The sequence below is a fragment of the Aquarana catesbeiana genome, linkage group LG05, assembly GCF_042186555.1.
Source record: "Aquarana catesbeiana isolate 2022-GZ linkage group LG05, ASM4218655v1, whole genome shotgun sequence".
In the NCBI taxonomy this organism is placed as follows: Eukaryota; Metazoa; Chordata; class Amphibia; order Anura; family Ranidae; genus Aquarana; species Aquarana catesbeiana.
This window is the reverse complement of record NC_133328.1, coordinates 650,847,658-650,868,670: the sequence shown is the minus strand read 5'-3', so window position 1 is coordinate 650,868,670 and position 21,013 is coordinate 650,847,658. Positions and strand designations below refer to the sequence as shown.

General features: G+C 48.8%; 1 protein-coding gene across 4 annotated transcripts in view; it reads left to right on the top strand.

Annotated features, from left to right (window-relative positions):
• The window catches only part of LOC141146201 (uncharacterized), a 43,727-nt gene extending 23,020 nt beyond the window's left edge, over nucleotides 1-20,707 (top strand). For 3 of the 4 annotated variants that reach the window (XM_073632933.1, XM_073632931.1, XM_073632932.1), the window contains 6 exons: nucleotides 62-175; nucleotides 555-656; nucleotides 1,777-1,944; nucleotides 12,204-12,353; nucleotides 12,691-12,838; nucleotides 20,321-20,705. In XM_073632933.1, the coding sequence (XP_073489034.1) occupies nucleotides 62-175; nucleotides 555-656; nucleotides 1,777-1,944; nucleotides 12,204-12,353; nucleotides 12,691-12,831 (675 nt within the window). In that variant the 3' untranslated portion in view covers nucleotides 12,832-12,838; nucleotides 20,321-20,705. Of the gene's footprint in view, nucleotides 1-61; nucleotides 176-554; nucleotides 657-1,776; nucleotides 1,945-12,203; nucleotides 12,354-12,690; nucleotides 12,839-20,320 lie in introns of all 4 variants that reach the window. The other variant, XM_073632934.1, reaches the window with a different exon arrangement.
• Nucleotides 20,708-21,013: the final 306 nt, after the last annotated feature.

Genomic DNA, 21,013 nt, shown 5'->3' with positions numbered 1-21,013 from the left:
TATCTCCTCTCAGTGACTCGGCTTTATGTCTGTTCACATTCTCTCTGTTCATGTCCTGTAGGTGCGGAGCTCTGCCCCTGCGGAGCCCATGAGGAGGCGGGGTCTTGTGACTCAGCGGGGGCGGAAGAAGACTATCTGGTCCTATAATCCCGGACACCGATCCTTGGCCTTCCTGGTGAGAGCGCCATCTAGTGGTGAAAATTATGGCGACACCCCAATAGTTTGGTCATAACAGTATGAACTCTGATGTATGGGGGGGGGTTGGTATGACATGAACCCCTCCAGGACTACATATCCCCCTGTAATTTGTTGATCTGTTGATCCTGCCAGGAGTTCTGTTACTTCCCACTTCCTGTAACAGGGTGACAACACAGTGAAATCACACAGCAGAGTTGTCACCCTGAGGACAGGAAATAGGGAATCCATCAAGGAATTCATATACTGAACATTATAATTTCCCCCGTACAGATACCAGAATATAATATTTATTATAGGGGGTCCATAATACCCCGGAATTGTGTCACCGCGTGATTTTATATCTGTGTTTTGCTCAGGTTGCTGGAGAAGTAGAAGTGGTTTCCCCTCCCCCGGTGGATGCGGTGACCGGAGTGGAGTATCGATGCCTCGGCTGCTGCGGAGAAAGAGCACAATCTGGGGTAAATTGCCCATGTGGGGAGGGGGCGGGGGGGGCAGGGACTGAGATTATAAAGGTAAGAATATATCCATTTACAAGTCACCCCTACCAGGGGCAGATAATACCGTGTCTCCGGGGACAGCACAGGGTCCCAGTCCTCAGTGTACCAGTAGATGCTGATAAACCCATACCAGGGGCAGATACCATGGTGTAACCAAGGACAGCACAGGGTACGAGCCCTCAATGCACCATACCAGGGGCAGATACTTTGGTGTCACCGGGAACAGTACAGGGTCCAATCCCTCAGTGTACCAGTAGAGGGTGATATACCCATACCAGGGGTAGATACTATGGTGTCACCTGGAACAGCACAGGGCCCCAGTCCTCAGTACACCTTCAGCAGGTGAGATACCCGCACCAGGGGCAGATACTGCATTGTCACCGGGGACAGCATAGGGTCCCAGTCCTCAATGGACCAGTAGAGGGTGATATACCCATGCCAGGGGCAGATACTACGGTGTCACTGGGAACAGCACAGGGTCCCAGTCCTCAGCACACCAGCAGCAGGTGATAGACCCATACCAGGGGTAGATACTATGGTGTCACCAAGGACAGCACAGGGTCCCATCTCTGAGTGTGGCAGCGGTGGGTGATAGACCCATACCAGGAGCAGATACCACGGTGTCACCAAGGACAGCACAGGGTCCCAGCCCTCAGTGTACCATGAGCGGATGATATACACATACCAGGGGCAGACACTGTGGTGTCACCGGGGGGGGACAAAACAGGGTCCCAGCACCAGCAGTGGGTGATGTGTTCCTTATTTGGGGAATTCATAGATCTCCATATACTGTACATGTTTGGGTGGCGGGTTGAAGGTTGATCCTTTTTCTTGGAAAGCCACTGCAGATATGGCTCAGGATTTGCTGGACACATGACTGAGCCCTTCTTGTTTTATTGGAAACTACTGAAACAGGAACTGACATCACCGCCATGTAGTTCTATTAGAAAGGACATTATACAAACAGTAAATACTACCACCTAGAGGCTGAACTAGTAATCACAGTATATTCTATGAGAATGGTTGTTGGATCTCTGTCTGTATGAACATCATGCTAACATATCTCTTTTCTCTTCCTCAGAGTAAAACGACCTCCAACCCGCAGCCATCAAACCGAGTCGGTCGGCTCGTCCTACGCCCCGATGGTTTAGCTGTGATTGGAACAGAACCGAACTCTGTGAATGATCGGTGTCTGGGCTGCTGCGAGGACATTGTGACTCCCATCGATGGGGTGATGACAGTGACTACGGTGAATAGGGATAGAAGGATCTCGCGCATAAAATCTATCATATAAATAAATAAAATTCACATATAACACTGATGGAAAGTGGGTGTGAAAAAAAAAGCAAATCTTAGATAAAATGCATCAAGTGAAGTGACCGTGCTGAAAAATAATAATAAATCACAATAAATAGTCACATTCAAACAAATAAAAATAAATAAATGTGCAAAAATGCAAAACATATGCAACAAAAGGTGCAAAAATGCAAACGATGTAGTGTAAAAAAACTACAATAATAGGATATATCAGGAAAAGACAGTTCTTAGAGATGACCATATAAAGTTCGTGAACCGTGGTGGTCATAGAAGAAATAAGTAAATATGAGTAGTGGTGATAATGATAATCTTCATAAAACAAATGACGGATCAACCAGGCTCTCTAAACTCTCACCTCAGAGATGGAAATCAAAGGCATCAATATATGTCTTTCTCTGTTGTGATAGAAGAAGCAATCCCCTCTGTTTACTATCGGGCACCTCAGGGATGGAAACAACTGGCAACAATGTATGTCTTTCTCTGTTGTATTACAGGCAGCGTTCCCCTCTGTTTATTGACAGGCACCTATAAAAATAAACTGGGAATATTTCCACCTAGGCTGTGACAGCCCGGTGGGAGGAGGGGGAGGAGAGAGGAGGCCTCTGATGGTGTAGTATTTTAAAATTCAATTTATTAGGTAAAACGATAGGTGGTCTCTTACATAAAAACAAAGTAAATACACATGAAAGGAAGGAGCGGCGTCCGAGGCGCCTCCTTACGTGACTTCCGGTATAATCAACTCTCTGCCACGCCCTACGCGTTACGTCACCGCTCGTGACTTCAACTGGGGAACTGTCCCCAGTTGAAGTCACGAGCGGTGACGTAACGCGTAGGGCGTGGCAGAGAGTTGACTATACCGGAAGTCACGTAAGGAGGCGCCTCGGACGCCGCTCCTTCCTTTCATGTGTATTTACTTTGTTTTTATGTAAGAGACCACCTATCGTTTTACCTAATAAATTGAATTTTAAAATACTACACCATCAGAGGCCTCCTCTCTCCTCCCCCTCCTCCCACCGGGCTGTCACAGCCTAGGTGGAAATATTCCCAGTTTATTTTTATAGGTGCCTGACAATAAACAGAGGGGAACGCTGCCTGTAATACAACAGAGAAAGACATACATTGTTGCCAGTTGTTTCCATCCCTGAGGTGCCCGATAGTAAACAGAGGGGATTGCTTCTTCTATCACAACAGAGAAAGACATATATTGATGCCTTTGATTTCCATCTCTGAGGTGAGAGTTTAGAGAGCCTGGTTGATCCGTCATTTGTTTTATGAAGATTATCATTATCACCACTACTCATATTTACTTATTTCTTCTATGACCACCACGGTTCACGAATTTTATATGGTCATCTCTAAGAACTGTCTTTTCCTGATATATCCTATTATTGTAGTTTTTTTACACTACATCGTTTGCATTTTTGCACCTTTTGTTGCATATGTTTTGCATTTTTGCACATTTATTTATTTTTATTTGTTTGAATGTGACTATTTATTGTGATTTATTATTATTTTTCAGCACGGTCACTTCACTTGATGCATTTTATCTAAGATTTGCTTTTTTTTTCACACCCACTTTCCATTAGTGTTATATGTGAATTTTATTTATTTATATGATAGATTTTATGCGCGAGATCCTTCTATCCCTATTCATTTTTTCGAGTGCCATGTGTACACTTGCCTATTTCGCTGCAATCTTTTTAGATATCATCATATGAATCTTTCACTTCAAGCTCTTATTTGTATACTTTGTGATTGTCACCAGATTCACTTGTTTCTCACTTTAGCGCGAAGGATCCTAGCATTTATATTTAGTGACTACGGTGAGACCTGGGTGGGGGCTGAGACACGGAGCACACTCTGATATCCCCGGAATATTCTAATTATTTCTGGTGTGATAATTACAAAACATGTAGATTGATGACGAGGTACAATAAGGAAATACATTCCTGCTCAAAGGAGCTTACAGTCTAAACCGGGAGAATGTCAGAATGTGGAGATCTGAACATATTGTCATGATGGAGGAGACAGTGCTGCAATCAGGGGGTACTGGGGAAATCTTGGGGGGAGTCTGATTTGTCTGCCTTGCCTTTCATTTTGCCTCTAGCCAGTCCAGCACTTAGTTACATAGTTACATAGTAGGTGAGGTTGAAAAAAGACACAAGTCCATCAAGTCCAACCTATGTGTGTGATTATGTGTCAGTATTACATTACATATCCCTGTATATTGTGGTCATTCAGGTGATTATCTAATAGTTTCTTGAAGCTATCAATGCTCCCCGCTGAGACCACCGCCTGTGGAAGGGAACTCCACATCCTTGCCGCTCTTACAGTAAAGAACCCTCTACGTAGTTTAAGGTTAAACCTCTTTTCTTCTAATTGTAATGAGTGGCCACGAGTCTTATTAAACTCTCTTCTGCGAAAAAGTTTTATCCCTATTGTGGGGTCACCAGTCCGGTATTTATACAATGAAATCATATCCCCTCTCAAGCGTCTCTTCTCCAGAGAGAATAAGTGCAGAGCTCACAACCTTTCCTCATAACTAAGATCCTCCAGACCCTTTATTAGCTTTGTTGCCCTTCTTTGTACTCGCTCCATTTCCAGTACGTCCCTCCTGAGGACTGGTGCCCAGAACTGGACCGCATACTCTAGGTGCGGCCGGACCAGAGTCTTGTAGAGCGGGAGAATTATCGTTTTATCTCTGCAGTTGATCCCCCTTTTAATGCCAATATTCTGTTTGCTTTGTTAGCAGCAGCTTGGCATTGCATGTCATTGCTGAGCCTATCATCCACTAGGACCCCCAGGTCCTTTTCCATCCTAGATTCCCCCAGAGGTTCTCCCCCCAGTCTATAGATTGACTTCATATTTTTGACACCCAAATGCATTATTTTACATTTGTCTACATTGAACCTCATTTGCCATGTAGTTGCCCACCCCATTAATTTGTTCAGATCTTTTTGCAAGATTTCCACATCCTGCGGAGAAGTTATTGCCCTGCTTAGCTTAGTATCGTCTGCAAATACAGAGATGGAACTGTTTATCCCATCCTCCAGGTCATTTATGAACAAATTAAATAGGATTGGTCCCAGCACAGAACCCTGGGGAACCCCACTACCCACCCCTGACCATTCTGAGTACTCCCCATTTATCACCACCCTCTGAACACGCCCTTGTAGCCAGTTTTCAATCCATGTACTCACCCTATGGTCCATGCCAACGCACCTTATTTTGTACAGTAAACGTTTATGGGGAACTGTGTCAAATGCTTTTGCAAAATCCAGATACACCACGTCTACGGGCCTTCCTTTATCTAGATGGCAACTCACCTCCTCATAGAAGGTTAATAGATTGGTTTGGCAAGAACGATTCTTCATGAATCCATGCTGATTACTGCTAATGATATCATTCTTATTACTAAAATCTTGTATATAGTCCCTTATCATCCCCTCCAAGAGTTTACATACTATCGATGTTAGGCTAACTGGTCTGTAATTCCCAGGGATGTTTTTTGGGCCCTTTTTAAATATTGGTGCTACATTGGCTTTTCTCCAATCAGCTGGTACCATTCCAGTCAATAGACTGTCTGTAAAAATTAGGAACAACAGTCTGGCAATCACCTGACTGAGTTCCCTAAGTACCCTCGGATGCAAGCCATCTGGTCCCGGTGATTTATTAATGTTAAGTTTCTCAAGTCTAATTTTAATTCCGTCCTCTGTTAACCATGGAGGTGCTTCCTGTGTTGTGTCATGAGGATAAACACTGCAGTTTTGGTTACTGAAGCCCCCCGATTCACTCGTGAAGACTGAGGAGAAGAATAAATTCAATACCTTTGCCATCTCCCCATCCTTTGTAACCAGATGTCCTTCCTCATTCTTTATGGGGCCAATATGGTCTGTCCTCCCTTTTTTACTGTTTACATACTTAAAGAATTTCTTGGGATTATTTTTGCTCTCCTCCGCTATGTGTCTTTCATGTTCTATCTTAGCCAACCTAATTGCACCCTTACATTTCTTATTGCATTCTTTATAAAGTCTGAATGCTGAGGATGATCCCTCAACCTTGTATTTTTTGAAGGCCTTCTCCTTTGCTTTTATATGCATTTTTACATTGGAGTTAAGCCATCCAGGATGTTTGTTCGCTCTTTTAAATTTATTACCCAATGGGATACATTGGCTAATGCCCTTATTTAATATGCTCTTAAAGCAAACCCATCTCTCCTCCGTATTCTTTGTTCCTAATATTTTATCCCAATTTATGCCTTTTAGCAAGGTTTGTAGTTTAGGGAAGTTGGCTCTTTTGAAATTCAGTGTCTTTGTGTTCCCTTCATGTCTCCTATTTGTGTAATTTATACTGAAACTAATTGATCTGTGATCGCTGTTACCTAAATTGCTCCGTATTTCCACATCCGTTATCAGGTCTGTATTGTTGGTAATCAGTAGATCTAGTAATGTTTTATTTCTAGTTGGTGCGTCTACCATCTGACCCATAAAATTGTCCTGCAAGACACTAAGGAACTGGCGAGTCTTAAATGAATGCGCGGTTCCCTCCGCCCAGTCTATGTCTGGATAATTAAAATCCCCCATTATGATAACACTTCCCATCCTTGCTGCTAATCAAATTTGTGATAGGAGATCCGTCTCCACTTCCTCCCTCAGGTTAGGGGGCCTATAGCATACTCCCAGTATTATTTTCCCCTTAGCTTCATCCCTTTGGAGCTCTACCCATAAAGATTCCACCTCCTCCCTAGCCCCCTCAGTGATGTCATCTCTCACATTCACTTGTACATTATTCTTGATATATAGGCATACCCCTCCCCCTTTTTTACCCTCTCTGTCCTTGCGGTATAGGGTATACCCTTGATTGTTTGCCAGCCAATCATGAGAGCTGTTGAACCAGGTCTCTGAAATTCCCACAAAATCCAAATCCTCCTTGTACAACAGTATCTCTAGTTCACCCATCTTGTCCGCCAGGCTCCTGGCATTGGTGAACATGCCACATAGTTTAGACCGGTCGCATATTGTCCTCATATTGGGTGTTTCAAGATTGCAACTTGGACTTGCTACTATACTCACCTTGTGTTTTTGTGCTTTGGTTAACCTACCACTAATGCCCCCAATACTACCCTCTGGAATATCTTCCGCGCTGGCTATCACTGTCTCTGGACCCTCCCCACCATCGCCTAGTTGGCATCTTCACCATGGACACTGGATGACCGAGTCTGGCACTGAGCTCAGTGTCTGAACACGAGGCTCCTGTCACTTCAGACTATGACCTGAAGAAGGAGTAGGTGAGCCTGAAGTGCGGCACCTCAACAGGCCGACACGTTTCTGAGTTACTGAGTGATCATCAGCTCTTGTGACTCGTGACCTGACCCATGTTCTGCTATCTTCTGTTCGACCTGGCTCGCCTCCTGACTCCATTGTACGGGCATCTCCCACTCCTGACCTTGGCTTGTTTCTTGATTTCCCCTTCTGCCTCTGTCTTGGTACCTCTGCTGCTCTTCTGATCTCCACCCTGGCCTGGACTCTGACTTCACTCCTACTTTCTGAATTGGTGTTTCACTACTGTTACTGACTTCTGTTCCTCCTGACTACAGCTCAACTTCCTGCACCTGTGTGTTCCTGTGCCTGATATTTGCACAGATCTGGTCCGAATCTCCACTCTGCACCTGAACTCACCGATTCCACCTGACCACTCCTTGTCCTGCTACACCAGGCCACTCCTTATCCTGCTACACCCGGCCACTCCTTGTCCTGCTACACCAGGCCACTCCTTGTCCTGCTACACCTGGCCACTGCTTATCCTGCTACACCTGGCCACTTCTTGTCCGGCTACACCAGGCCAATACTGGTCCTGCTACACCCAGCCACTCCTTGTCCTGCCACACCTGCCACTCCTTGTCCTGCTACACCCAGCCACTCATTGTCCTGTTATATCTGGCCACTCCTTGTCCTGCTATATCTGGCCACTCCTTGTCCTACTACACCTGCCACTCCTTGTTCTGCTACACCTGGAAACTCCTTGTCCTGCTATATCTGGCCACTCCTTGTCCTGCTACAGCCGGCCACTCCTTGATCTACTACACCTGCCACTCCTTGTCCTACTACACCTGCCACTCCTTGTCCTGCTACACCTGGCCACTCCTTGTCCTGCTATATCTGGCCACTCCTTGTCCTACTACACCTGCCACTCCCGGCCACTCCTTGTCCTGCTATATCTGGCCACTCCTTGTCCTGCTACACCTGGACACTCCTTGTTCTGGTACACCTGACCACTCCTTGTCCTGCTACTCTTGGCCACTACTGGTCCTGCTACACCCGGTCACTCCTTGTCCTGCTACACCCAGCCACTCCTTGTCCTACTAAACCTGCCACTCCTTGTCCTACTAAACCTGCTACTCCTTGTCCTGCTACACCCGGCCACTCCTTGTCCTGCTATACCCGGCCACTCCTTGTCCTTCTACACCTGGCCACTCCTTGTCCTGCTACATCTGCCTACCCCTGCTACACCCGGCACTCCTTGTTCTGCTACAGCTGGCTACTCTAATCACTAGTCTAATCACCAGCTTCCTGAGAGTTAAAATTCTTACTTGTCAGTTGCCTAGTTGTTACTGACCCAGATTGGCCTGACTACTCTTGCCCGCTGCCTGGCTCAACCCCTGCCTGGACATTACTACTCTCTTGTTTGCTGCCTGCCTCAACTCCATCATAGACCTGACTACTCTCTGCCTGCCACCTGCCTCAACCTGACTACACTTTTACCTGCCTCAACTTCTGCCTTCATGTGACTACTGTCTTGCCTGTTGCCTGCCTCAACCTCTGCCAACTACTCACTTACCTGCTGCATCCCTTAACCCCTGTCTGGACACTCCCTTGCCTGTCACTTGCCTCAACCACTGCCTGAACTTGACGACTCACTTACCTGCTGCCTCTCTTGACCCTGATCTAGACCTGGCTACTCTCTTGCCTACAACCTCCCTTGATCTCTGCCTGAACCTGACTACTCTCTTGCCTGCTGCCTGCCTTGACCTCTGCCTTGACTTGACTACTCTCTTGTAGTCATTGTGAACAGTCTCCATACTGTAGCCCTTCTATCCCAGCAACCCATTGGTGGGGTGAGGGCCTCGACAAGCTGCCAGTTTGTAGCAAAGAAAACCACTACGGTTTCTGGTCCATCTCCACCATAAGGAGGTCTAGTAAAGACTAGCTGGTACTTACACTGCTTGCCTTAGGTGAGCCCACTTCATCTACCAGGGGGCACCACAACAGGGATGAAATAACACCCCTCTGTGGTGAAAACACATAATCATTTCCCAGGTTGTAGTGAGACTGTTCTGATGGCCTTTTGCTCTGATGATACGGGAACCCCTTTTTACCCAGATGTGATTGGTGGAGCTTCTCCTATATACATATCAGGGGGCTCTGGTTGGTTTCCTGAATACAATCAGTGTCAGCGAGCAATGTTTGCAGCTCTTCGACCCTGTGTCCCGGTCTGCCCGTCCCGTGGTCGGGGTCGGGTTGTGGCTTTGGTGTCAATGTATCATCTTTGGTCATGTTCCTTCCTCTCATGTGGTCATGTGCAGTCACAGTGTGGATGGTTTGATGTGACCACATGATAGGGACGGCTTCCTCTGATGGGAGGGTGACGTGCAATGTGGTCTGTGGACTCCATGCTGGATTCAGATGCTGCAGATGTTATCCCGGGGCAGGAAGTTTATGAATTATCTGCAGATCTCATATTTCGGGGCCTCCATGCTGGAGAACGTTTTATGGGTTCTGTATTGATTTTCATTTCATTGTTATCGGCCAATAAAGCGCTAAACAAGACTACGCCTAGTATATAGAGTACCAATAGTCACTGGCGGCCATATACAGATCACCTAGAGTGTCAGCTCTTCTGTCCTCCTCCATAGCTGGCTTTACACTATTGGTGTAAAGAGCGCCCCTTGCTGGCTGACTCCAAATGACCTTTATTTGTTTTAAAAATACATTCATTCATTAAAACTCCATGACACCCCGAGAATCCTCTCCAAACTACAACTGTCATGGTGGGTCCAGGATAGGAAGTACCCTAAGGTCTTGTTCACATGGATGGCGGGGGGCGGTTAAGCCACGGTTTTACCACCACTGACTGCCCACCTAAAAAAATAGCTTGCAGCTGCCCGGGGTGGTTCACTGTGGTCGCAGTCAGGGGTGTATCTACCGTGAGGCAAACAAGGCGTTTGTTATTTTTCAGCCTCCAATTCCGGAAGTAGCTCACTTGGCAGCCTCGCTACACACAGCTGGTAAAAAGGAGCCGGCGGGCTGCCGAAAGGTGGGAGTCCGGTGTAATTTTTTTGGGAGGGGCATAAGAGAACCTCCTGGTGTAGTATGGGGGGGATAGGGGAGCCCCCCTCTCTCTCACCCCCCTCTCTCTCACCCCCCTCTCTCACCGCCCCTCTCTCTCTCTCTGAACCCCCCCTCTCTCTCCCCCACCTCTTCCCTCCCCTCTCTCTCTCACCCTCTCCCTCTCACCCCCTCTCTCTCTCACCCTCTCTCTGAACCCCCTCTCTCTCTTACCACCCTCTCTCTTTCACCCCCTTCTCACTTGTTTACCCCTCTCTCTCAACTCCCCTCTCTCTCCCCCACCTCTTCCCTCCCCTCTCTCTTATCACCCTCTCTCTTTCACCCCCTCTCTCACCGCCCCCTTCTCTCTCTCTCAACCCCCCTCTCTCTCTCTCTCTCTCAACCCCCCTCTCCCCCCACCTCTTCCCTCCCCTCTCTCACCCTATCCCTCTCACCCCCTCTCTCTCTCTCTCTTTCTCACCCCCTCTCTCTCTCTCAACCCCCCCTCTCCCCCACCTCTTCGCTCCCCTCTCTCACCCTCTCACCCCCTCTCTCTCTCTCAACCCCCCCTCTCCCCCCACCTCTTCCCTCCCCTCTCTCACCCCCTCTCTCTCTCACCCCCCTGTCTCTCTTCCCACCTCTTCCCTCACTTCTCTCTCCTACCCAACTCCATCACTCACCCCCTCTCTCTTTAACCCCCTCTCTCTCACGCACCCCCTCTCTCAGCCCCTTCTCTATCATTTACCCCTCATTCTCACCCCCTCTCTCTCACCCCCTCTCTCTCTAACCCCCCTCTCCCCCCACCTCTGAAGAGGTGGCACTCTAATAGAAAGAGGTGGAGCCTATAGAGGAAAGGGTGGCGTTTACAGATGAAGGGGTGGATCTTAAACTGGAAGGGGTGGGACAAATTTAGATGGTGGGTGGTGCCCAATTTTGGTCTTGCCTAGGGCAGCACAAAACCAAAATACACCACTGGTCACTGGTCGCAGTGCTTTGCTTAGTGGATTTGGCAAAAGTGATGCCCTCGTGATTTTCAGCAGGCAGTACCACCAACCACCGAATGCAACCAATGCAAGTGAATAGGGTCGCAACTGTAAAACAAACACTTGGCTGGCTGCTGTGGTGCGGTATTTACATACAAAATCCCCACTTTGCTGTCAAAAAATTATTGGCGTTCAGTAGACAGCGGCCTCTGTTCTACCGCCCTCTGAAAAGTGATCCAACGCAAGTCTCTGAAGCGGCAAGGACAACTGTCTGTGGAACAAGCCAATAATCTTAATTGGACTTTCAGTTGAAATCAGATAAATCCTTTCCAGGTGCATCAAACTGTGTGCAAAATCTTACTGTGAGTTTTCTTTTTAAAGCAGCCACAGCCTGAGTATAAAAACCTGTGCCCTGCCAGCATACTGCAGAGGAGGAGCCTTGCTCCCTGTGTGGAAGCAGTGGCCTCTCTGCAGAGGTCAACCACACCCCTCTGCTGAGTTAGAGATAGAGCTCTCCAATCAGCAAAGCTCCTTCTCCCTACTGATTGGAGAGCTGTGGCTCTGACTCAGCAGGGGGTGTGTCGGACTTCTGCAGAGAGACCGCTGCTTCCTCACAGAGAACAAGGCAAAGCCTTCTAAATATAAGGAAGGGTAAGATCATATTTAGCTTTTCTAAACTGAAAGTTCAACTGAGATTTGAATATTTTGGGGGTCAGGGTCCCTCTCCTGAACCTCCATAACCAGTGGAGGAGGACCAGCCTGTCCACAATGAGTTATAACCGAAACAAGCACATGGTTAACATTTGTTGTTGTTCTCTGCAGCTCCGTAAATTAATCCACATCATTACACCATCAATGAGTTTGATTTCTTTCTCTCCTGGCAGAGCGGCACCACCACCACCTCCACCACCACCAAGGTCGGGAGGGTCATGAAGGTCCCAGTAACGGGCAGACAGAGGGTGTGGCAGGCCCAGCGGGGAGCGCCCTATGAGAATCCCAATTGGAGATTCGAATCTTCCAGCTCCAGTGAAGAGGTGAGGGAAAGACTCATCCTTATTGTTGTTTTCACAGGGCTTGGGGTGTCACCTGTCCCAGGAGACCAGCCATTACTTTATTACTAGTACTTCCCACCAAAGCTCCAAAGACTGAAACATGTGAGAGACCTCTAAGATGGAGGACAGTCCAAGCCCTCCTCAGTCTGCTGGGGGTTGTTTGAAGGTGAACTCCACCAATGTATCTGACCTCAGAAGAAGGCCTGGCTCCATTCTTCTGTCTGGAATGGTCCCCGGGTTGCTCTGATTGGGTGTTGGATAATTTGAAATACTGTATGTGCCCCGTGTCCCGGTAATGACCAGTTCCCCTTCTCCACAGATCTCCAGGGTCAGGCGTCCTCCACAGCAAAGCAGATTGCAGCCAATCAGAAGCAGGATGGATGTCAGCTGCCGCCATCTTGGCTGTAGATCTCCTCTTGGGTCCATTGTGGATGATTCCAGCTCCAGTGAGGAGGACTAATTTGCCGGTAAGAAGGTTCACATGACCTCATTAAACTGTCACTTTCCGACATTGGCTCACCATAGTCACATGACACCGCTACACTGCCAGCACTCACTACATTGGCTCACCATAGTCACATGACACCACTACACTGCCAGCACTCACTACATTGGCTCACCATAGTCACATGACACCAGTACACTGCCAGCACTCACTACATTGGCTCACCATAGTCACATGACACCAGTACACTGCCGTCACTCACTACATTGGCTCATCATAGTCACATGACACCACTACACTGCCAGCATTCAGTACATTGGCTCAGCATAGTCACATGACACCACTACACTGCCAGCATTCACTACATTGGCTTAGCATAGTCACATGACACCAGTACACTGCCAGCACTCACTACATTGACTCACCATAGTCACATGACACCACTACACTGCCAGCACTCACTACATTGGCTTATCATAGTCACATGACACCACTACACTGCCAGCACTCACTACATTGGCTCAGCATAGTCACATGACACCAGTACACTGCCAGCACTCACTACATTGGCTCACCATAGTCACATGACACCAGTACACTGCCAGCAATCACTACATTGGCTCACCATAGTCACATGACACCAGTACACTGCCAGCACTCACTACATTGGCTCACCATAGTCACATGACACCACTACACTGCCAGCACTCACTACATTGGCTCACCATAGTCACATGACACCAGTACACTGCCAGCACTCACTACATTGGCTCACCATAGTCACATGACACCACTACACTGCCAGCACTCACTACATTGGCTCACCATAGTCACATGACACCAGTACACTGCCAGCAATCACTACATTGGCTCACCATAGTCACATGACAACAGTACACTGCCAGCACTCACTACATTGGCTCACCATAGTCACATGACAACAGTACACTGCCAGCACTCACTACATTGGCTCATGACTGTTGTATAACAGATGTGATTCCCTTTACCTAAAAAACCCCAACCTCTTAACCTTATTCTAAACAATCAAGACCAGACCAGAGGGTTGGAGTTATAAAAGGCCGTAGCAGCCTACTTTATTAAACAATAAATACCATAACAAAAACACATCTGTTATTCAAAGATTCCTCATCTATCTAGCGTTGGTCTTTGCAGGAGATTCGTAAAACATCAGTAACATAACCATATTGCACTGCGGCCCTTCTCTTAATGAAATAATAGGCCTCAAGCCGACAAGCTGGCTCAGAGACAACCAATGACCGCAGTGCCCCCATTAACACTTTCCGTCTAACCTCCGTTATCCGGAAACCACCATCAGTACCATCAGGACCATAGCAACGCTAGTTCCCGAAATTCTCATTGTGCCATATCTTCTTTCCCCTGCAAAGACCAAAACGCCCGCCACAGCACCCAAAGGTAACAACCTTACCTTTTGGTGCACCTCCACACCCAAATAGCTCTCTGGATACCGTCCTGCAGTCCCAACGCCCACAGATCAATACCCACATCATTTAAATGAACGCCATCTCTCCTCAAGTACCTCCAAGTTTCGAACTCTAATTCCAAATGCCTAATAGCCAATCCCCCATTCTTCACCATGAACTTACTCACCTCCCGGTTAATCTCCCTCCGTGCCCTATTAACACCCTCAAACGACCTGGCCATCCTCCATGTTGTCCGAGCCACCATGTCGGACCAAACTATAACCATCTTTGAAAACTCCTGCATCCAACGCCAGCCATCAAATTTGATGTCCCGCGATATATACACCATAGATCTCACCCCCAAATCATTGCCCCCTAAATGCAAAACTAAAACATCCGGTGCCCTGTCCCTAAGCGCATAACGCTGCACCTCAGAAATCAATCTTCCCCACAACATACCCGGGAACCAAAACCACTTAATGCAGGCTTCCTTCCTATGAAAAACCCAACTGTCTACCTTCAAATCTCACCTCTCCCCTCCTGGCCCCGTAGCTCACAAAGGAATGGCCCAATATCCAAACCAGGCCTGCCGCTGAACCTGTAAAGAAAATGACCCAAAAACAATACCCATGATCACCAGTATTCTGCAAACCTAACCGCCAATATGAACAGGATTCTTCCCAATTAACATTTTACAGCCCCACCGCCAGATGAGACCTAACATATATCCGGAACCTCCGCGATTCCCACCGCCCTATGCGTTTTACAGCCTCTGCATCCATCCCATTTCTAGCCGCCTCTGTCGCAGCCCCAATCCGAAAGGAATGAGACGAAAATTCCTTCTCATTCAAACCCAAAGCCCTTAAACATTTCCTAAATACGGCCACAAATTGATAACGTGATAACGGAACCCCATCGAAATGCACCAACAAGGGACCCCCCCTTTGGCGGATACCCATAAATCCCTTAACCGCTTCCACTGGGCACAATGCCGAACCCGGCACTGGGAAACCTGCACCAACCTCCCTTTACCCATTTGATCCGTCTTTGACCTATGAAAATATAACAAAACATCCTTTTCGCATGTCACCTCCTGTATCCCAATTCCCCCTTGTACCTTCTTTGACGGACTAACCAATTCCCCAATACGAAATGCCCCGAAGAAAGACAGCAAAAATGCCGCCGTAAACATGGTGCACTCGTAGTCAGAGGAACAAACCCCCACCAACTGTGCTACCATACCTGTTAAAATCTGAAAGGTTATCGTCTCCTGGAGTCCGTACGAACCACCAATTGCCGATAGCCTTTCATCGCCTGCCTCACCCAGAAATCCTTTGTAAAGTCAGGCTGGCCTTGTAATTTGAACAACAACGCTAAACCCGCTAACTGCTTATGCAGTGCTGATGCAGGCACTCCCTCCTCCATCATTCTCGCCACATAATACACCATGAGCCCCACTGCACCATCCACCGACTCATCACCCACCTCTTGCACCAACGCCTACCACTCATGTCATACTCTCGAGTATGCTGACCAGGTCACCTCACTTACCGACTTCCTGATCCATCCGGCGACGAAGCCAATGCTATCCCCCACAACCATTCGGGACAAGGCACCCTGTGCCGCTCCGCCTCCGCCGCCAACTCGCAGAACCTGTCCCACTGGAAGCGAGACAGCGCATCAGCGATAACATTCTCCACACCCGGGAGGTGTACTGCATGAATGAAAGCATTCAACTGCAAACGTCTCAAAACCAAGTGTTGTAACAACCTAATCACTGGCGGGAATGATGCAGTAATCCTGTTAATCACTTGCACCACACCTAAATTGTCCCCATGAAACCGCACTTTTCGATCCTTAAAGGCCCCACCCCACAATACAACTGCTAAAACCACCGGAAACAGTTCCAGCAGCACTAGGTTTTTAGTAAAACCCGCTTCAATCCATTCCCCCGGCCATGTAACCGCACTCCACTGCCCGTGAAAGAACGCCCCATAACCTGTGGAACCGGCCGCATCCGTGAACAGTTCGAGGTCAAAGTTGCTGACTGGCTCCGACATCCATAGCGCCCGTCCATTAAAGGATTCCAAGAAGGTATGCCATACCCTCAAGTCCTCCCTGTGTTCTTTTCTCAATCTCACATAGTGCCTTGGGGACTGAATACCAGCTGTGCTGGCCACTAGCCTGCGGCAAAAAACCCTCCCCATTGGCAAACTGCAGCACGCACAATTCAGCTTACCTAATAGCGATTGCAAATCTCGAAGCTGAACTTTGCGCAACCCAATCATACCTGCGATTTCCCTTTTTAGGTCCGACAACTTATCTTCTGGTAACCTGCATTCCATTGCCACCGAGTCCAGGACAATGCCCAGAAAACTGATGACCTTACCAGGTCCTTCCGTCTTCTCGGGCGCCAATGGAATGCCAAACCTATCCGCTATGTGCTCCAGCGATGCCAGGAGCACCGCACAGATTCTGGAAGCAGCTGGTCCTATGCAAAGGAAATCGTCCAAATAGTGGATAACCAAATTCATGCCTGACACATCCCGTACTACCCATTCTACAAAAGAACCGAACTGTTCAAATAATGCGCACGACACAGAGCAGCCCATCGGCAATCATTGGTCCACATAAAATTGGTTATTCCAATGGCATCCCAGCAACCGGAAACTATCCGGGTGAACCGGAAGAAGCCGAAAGGCTGACTCCACATCTGCCTTAGCCATTAACGCTCCCTTGCCGTAACGCCGTACCCACCCCACCGCAGCATCAAATGATGTATAAGACACTGAACAATCTGCTTGATCAATTGCATAATTCACCGATCCCCTTTTCAGGAAGGAGAGGTGATGAATGAGCCTAAACTTATCCCGTTCTTTCTTTGGCACCACCCCCAACGGGGATACTACCAAATCGGCAAAAGGCGGTAATGGGAAAGGACCCCCCATTCTCCCTAAAGCCACCTCCTTATTTAGTTTCTCCGAAACCACGTCCGGATGTTGCATTGCTGACCTCAAATTGCGCGGAACAGGGGGAACAACCTCTAAATTACACGAAATCCCAAAACCTACTGTAAAACCTGACTCTAACAACCTCGCCGCCTCCCTGTCCGGATACCTACTTAGGAACGGCCGCATTCTGCGCACCTTCACCGGGGTCCTCCCTCTAGTTTTCAGCCTCTCCAGCGCGGCCTTTTTTCCTGTTTAAAGCATCTGGACCCCGGATGAGTTCCTCCGCACCCAGAACATTCATGCTTGTACCAACATGCACCTCCAAACTTACCGGTCCCTGAATTATATTGCCAACATACCCCTTTTTTGTTTTCGGCCGATTGTCCCTGGGCCGAAGGTCCACCGGCCCCTCCTGGAAAAAACTGGCTGGGAGCCCTCGGTGACGTCATCAGGCGCATCCACAAGCTGATGTCCTTGTGATCCCATCTCAGTTCTGGCCTTACCGCTCTGCGTTGACGAAATCATACCGCAGCCATCCTGTACCGCCATAAACCCTGTAGGCCTCCCCTATAGCATCCTGGTAGCAGAATATCCCCGAATAATGTTCGGGATTCTTCTCCCCTATGACACTTGCCATTATCGCGAACGCATGTAACCAGTTCCTCGTCCTCCTTCTTGGAATCATCCGGTTTTACCCTGTCCAGGTTACATTTTTCTAAAAGCAGCAGGGAAAATATCTCAACGTACTCACCTTTCCACAGTTTTTTCCGCACCTCCTGTTTCAGATGAGCTCCCAGTGGTCCCTCAAAGCAGACATATACTTCACATTTTGCTGCATCTCCCAAACTGACGATGTCCTGCCTTCCCTCTGCCTTTGACGTCCCCTGTGGGGAACTACCCACCGTTGACGCCACAGCAGGAGCAGGGATTTTAGGCGCAACCACTGGCACCACCGCGCTCCCTCCAGCCGCACCGGAATCCCCGGCACTCCCACTTGTGAGACCCATGCCGATGCTGGCCCAGCTGCGACTCTTTCCGCATTCTCAAATTTCTGTACCAGGTCCTTTATTCTGGCCAAAAAAACCCCAATAACCCAGCAGTCCCCCCGGACGGTCCCGAAACCCCCGCACCCGGAGCGGACCCAGCTAAGCCACTACTAACTCCCCGCACCCGGAGCGGACCCAGCTAAGCCACTACTAACTCCAACAGTATCAGACATTCCCACAACATGCATAGAAGAAGGTAACTTACCCGGCTGCACAGGCGTGGACCCCTCAGCCGATCATCCGTGTTCCTCCGACCGCACGCTCCCGGTTAATGGCCCCGCCCCCTCTTTAGATCCGGACTGGTTTCCTGGGGACCTCAGCTCCAATCCTTCTTCCTCCTCAGATGATGGCCCACCATGCGATGCAGCCCTGGTTGCCGCTAGAACTGCTGACCTCCGACCCTGCCTCCGCGCAGCATAGCCCTCTGATGATTTTTGGACAGCCTTGCCAGGACCAGTGCATTGAACCTCAGTCCTGCCAGCCTCCGCTCTCCCATGCACCAATCCTGATCTCCTCCCACGATCGTTCTCTTTTCGGTCCCCTGCTGCAGTGTTAGAAAGCCCAGGGACTGCCACCATAGCCCTCTGCTCCGTGTGTCCTGTCCCCTGTGACGCCATCCTCCTCTGCACAGCGTGTCCGGTCTCCTGTGACAGTCTCCTGATGATGGGGGAGGGGCCCGCACTCACACTGTCCCTGCGCCTTGTAGGCCGCATGTTCCCCCCAGGGGCCTGCAATGAGCTGCTCGATCCCCCCTGCTGTCCTAGAACAGTAACCGGGCACCCCCTAGCCACTAACGCTGCCCGCTACGCTGCCGGACCCGACAGGGTCCCAGCAGAATCACCACCCCCCACCCTCCGCTGCGGTCCCGCATTGCGGTCCGGGAAGAACCGATCCGGCGGTCTGGACCTCCGTCCCCTCGTACCTGGCAAAGGCTCAAAGCCTTGTAACACAGTCCCCAGAGTGTCCTATAGCCATGAAGCCCCCGGCGCCGCTGCCTCCTTCCTAAGCTGGGCCAAGATCCTCTCCACATCAGCCATGCTGTCTGCTCCCTGGAACTTTCCCCCACGCTTGTGATGACTCATCAGGGCGGGGACAGAATTTAACACCTTCCATGGCCCCTCCCCCTCAGCACCAAACATTTTCCCTTTCTCATGATACCATCTCCCTGTTAACCCTGTCATGTCCGCCCTTCGCCTATGTATTTCTTACTTTGCTCCGGGCTTCTCTTCATAGTCACATGACACCAGTACACTGCCAGCACTCACTACATTGGCTCACCATAGTCACATGACACCAGTACACTGCCAGCAATCACTACATTGGCTCACCATAGTCACATGACAACAGTACACTGCCAGCACTCACTACATTGGCTTATCATAGTCACATGACACAGTACACTGCCAGCAATCACTACATTGGCTCACCATAGTCACATGACACCAGTACACTGCCGGCTCTCACTACATTGGCTCACCATAGTCACATGACACCAGTACACTGCCAGCAATCACTACATTGGCTCACCATAGTCACATGACACCAGTACACTGCCAGCAATCACTACATTGGCTCACCATAGTCACATGACACCAGTACACTGCCAGCACTCACTACATTGGCTTATCATAGTCACATGACACCAGTACACTGCCAGCACTCACTACATTGGCTTATCATAGTCACATGACACCAGTACACTGCCGGCACTCACTACATTGGCTCATCATAGTCACATGACACCAGTACACTGCCGGCACTCACTACATTGGCTCTCCATAGTCACATGACACCAGTACACTGCCAGCACTCACTACATTGGCTTATCATAGTCACATGACACCAGTACACTGCCGGCAATCACTACATTGGCTCACCATAGTCACATGACAACAGTACACTGCCAGCACTCACTACATTGGCTCAGGGCGGTCACATGATATCTCTGTGCAGCCGTTTTATAATTGGCTCAGGGTGGTCACATGACACGACTATGCTCTCAGCTTTATGCATTAACCTTTTCTCCACCAGAGATGGATTATTGATGGATTTCTGTCCTCTGCAGGTGGGAGGCCGGCGCTGTTCTCTGACTGTATTCCCGGGAGAGGAGGTCTTCTGGCTGGATGATAGGCCGGGCTCATCGGAGGCGTCTGTCTGTCACACGTTCATCAGTCATTGTAGTGGTAGTGACACATTATGCAAATTAGCTAGACAGGAAGGGGGCGTGTACCTAATTATTATATTTTCACAACATGATCAATAACTCACTAGGGCACATTATAGGAAACACCAATAACCGGTGACCAACCTCGTATCATTCTGTTAGAGTGTCAGCTCTGTGGCTCAGCCTGCTTTGTGTTACGGCTCTGCTGACTGCGGAGTAAGGGGGGAGGGGTAACTTTAATAAAGTGGAGAATTAATAATATATATAATTCTGTCTTCTGTCCTGTATACAGATATCAATAAATATTACAATGTATCACCGTGTGTCCCATGAATAAGTCCTGATGGTGAATAATAGTATATAAAGGGGAACTCCGGACAGAATATCTTTTATTGATGGATGTAGTGGGAACGGGTTTTTTTTTGCTGTGTTCCTCTTTGGGAAATTTCCATGTAGTTGCCGCCCTGGTGACCACACAGGAAGTGACGGGGAGTCCACCGAGCGGGGACACAGACAAGCTCCAGTTTGAAGAGTCCCCAATCACCAATGACTTCTATACAGGGACCCCGTCCTGAGCCTGTGTGATTAGGCTCT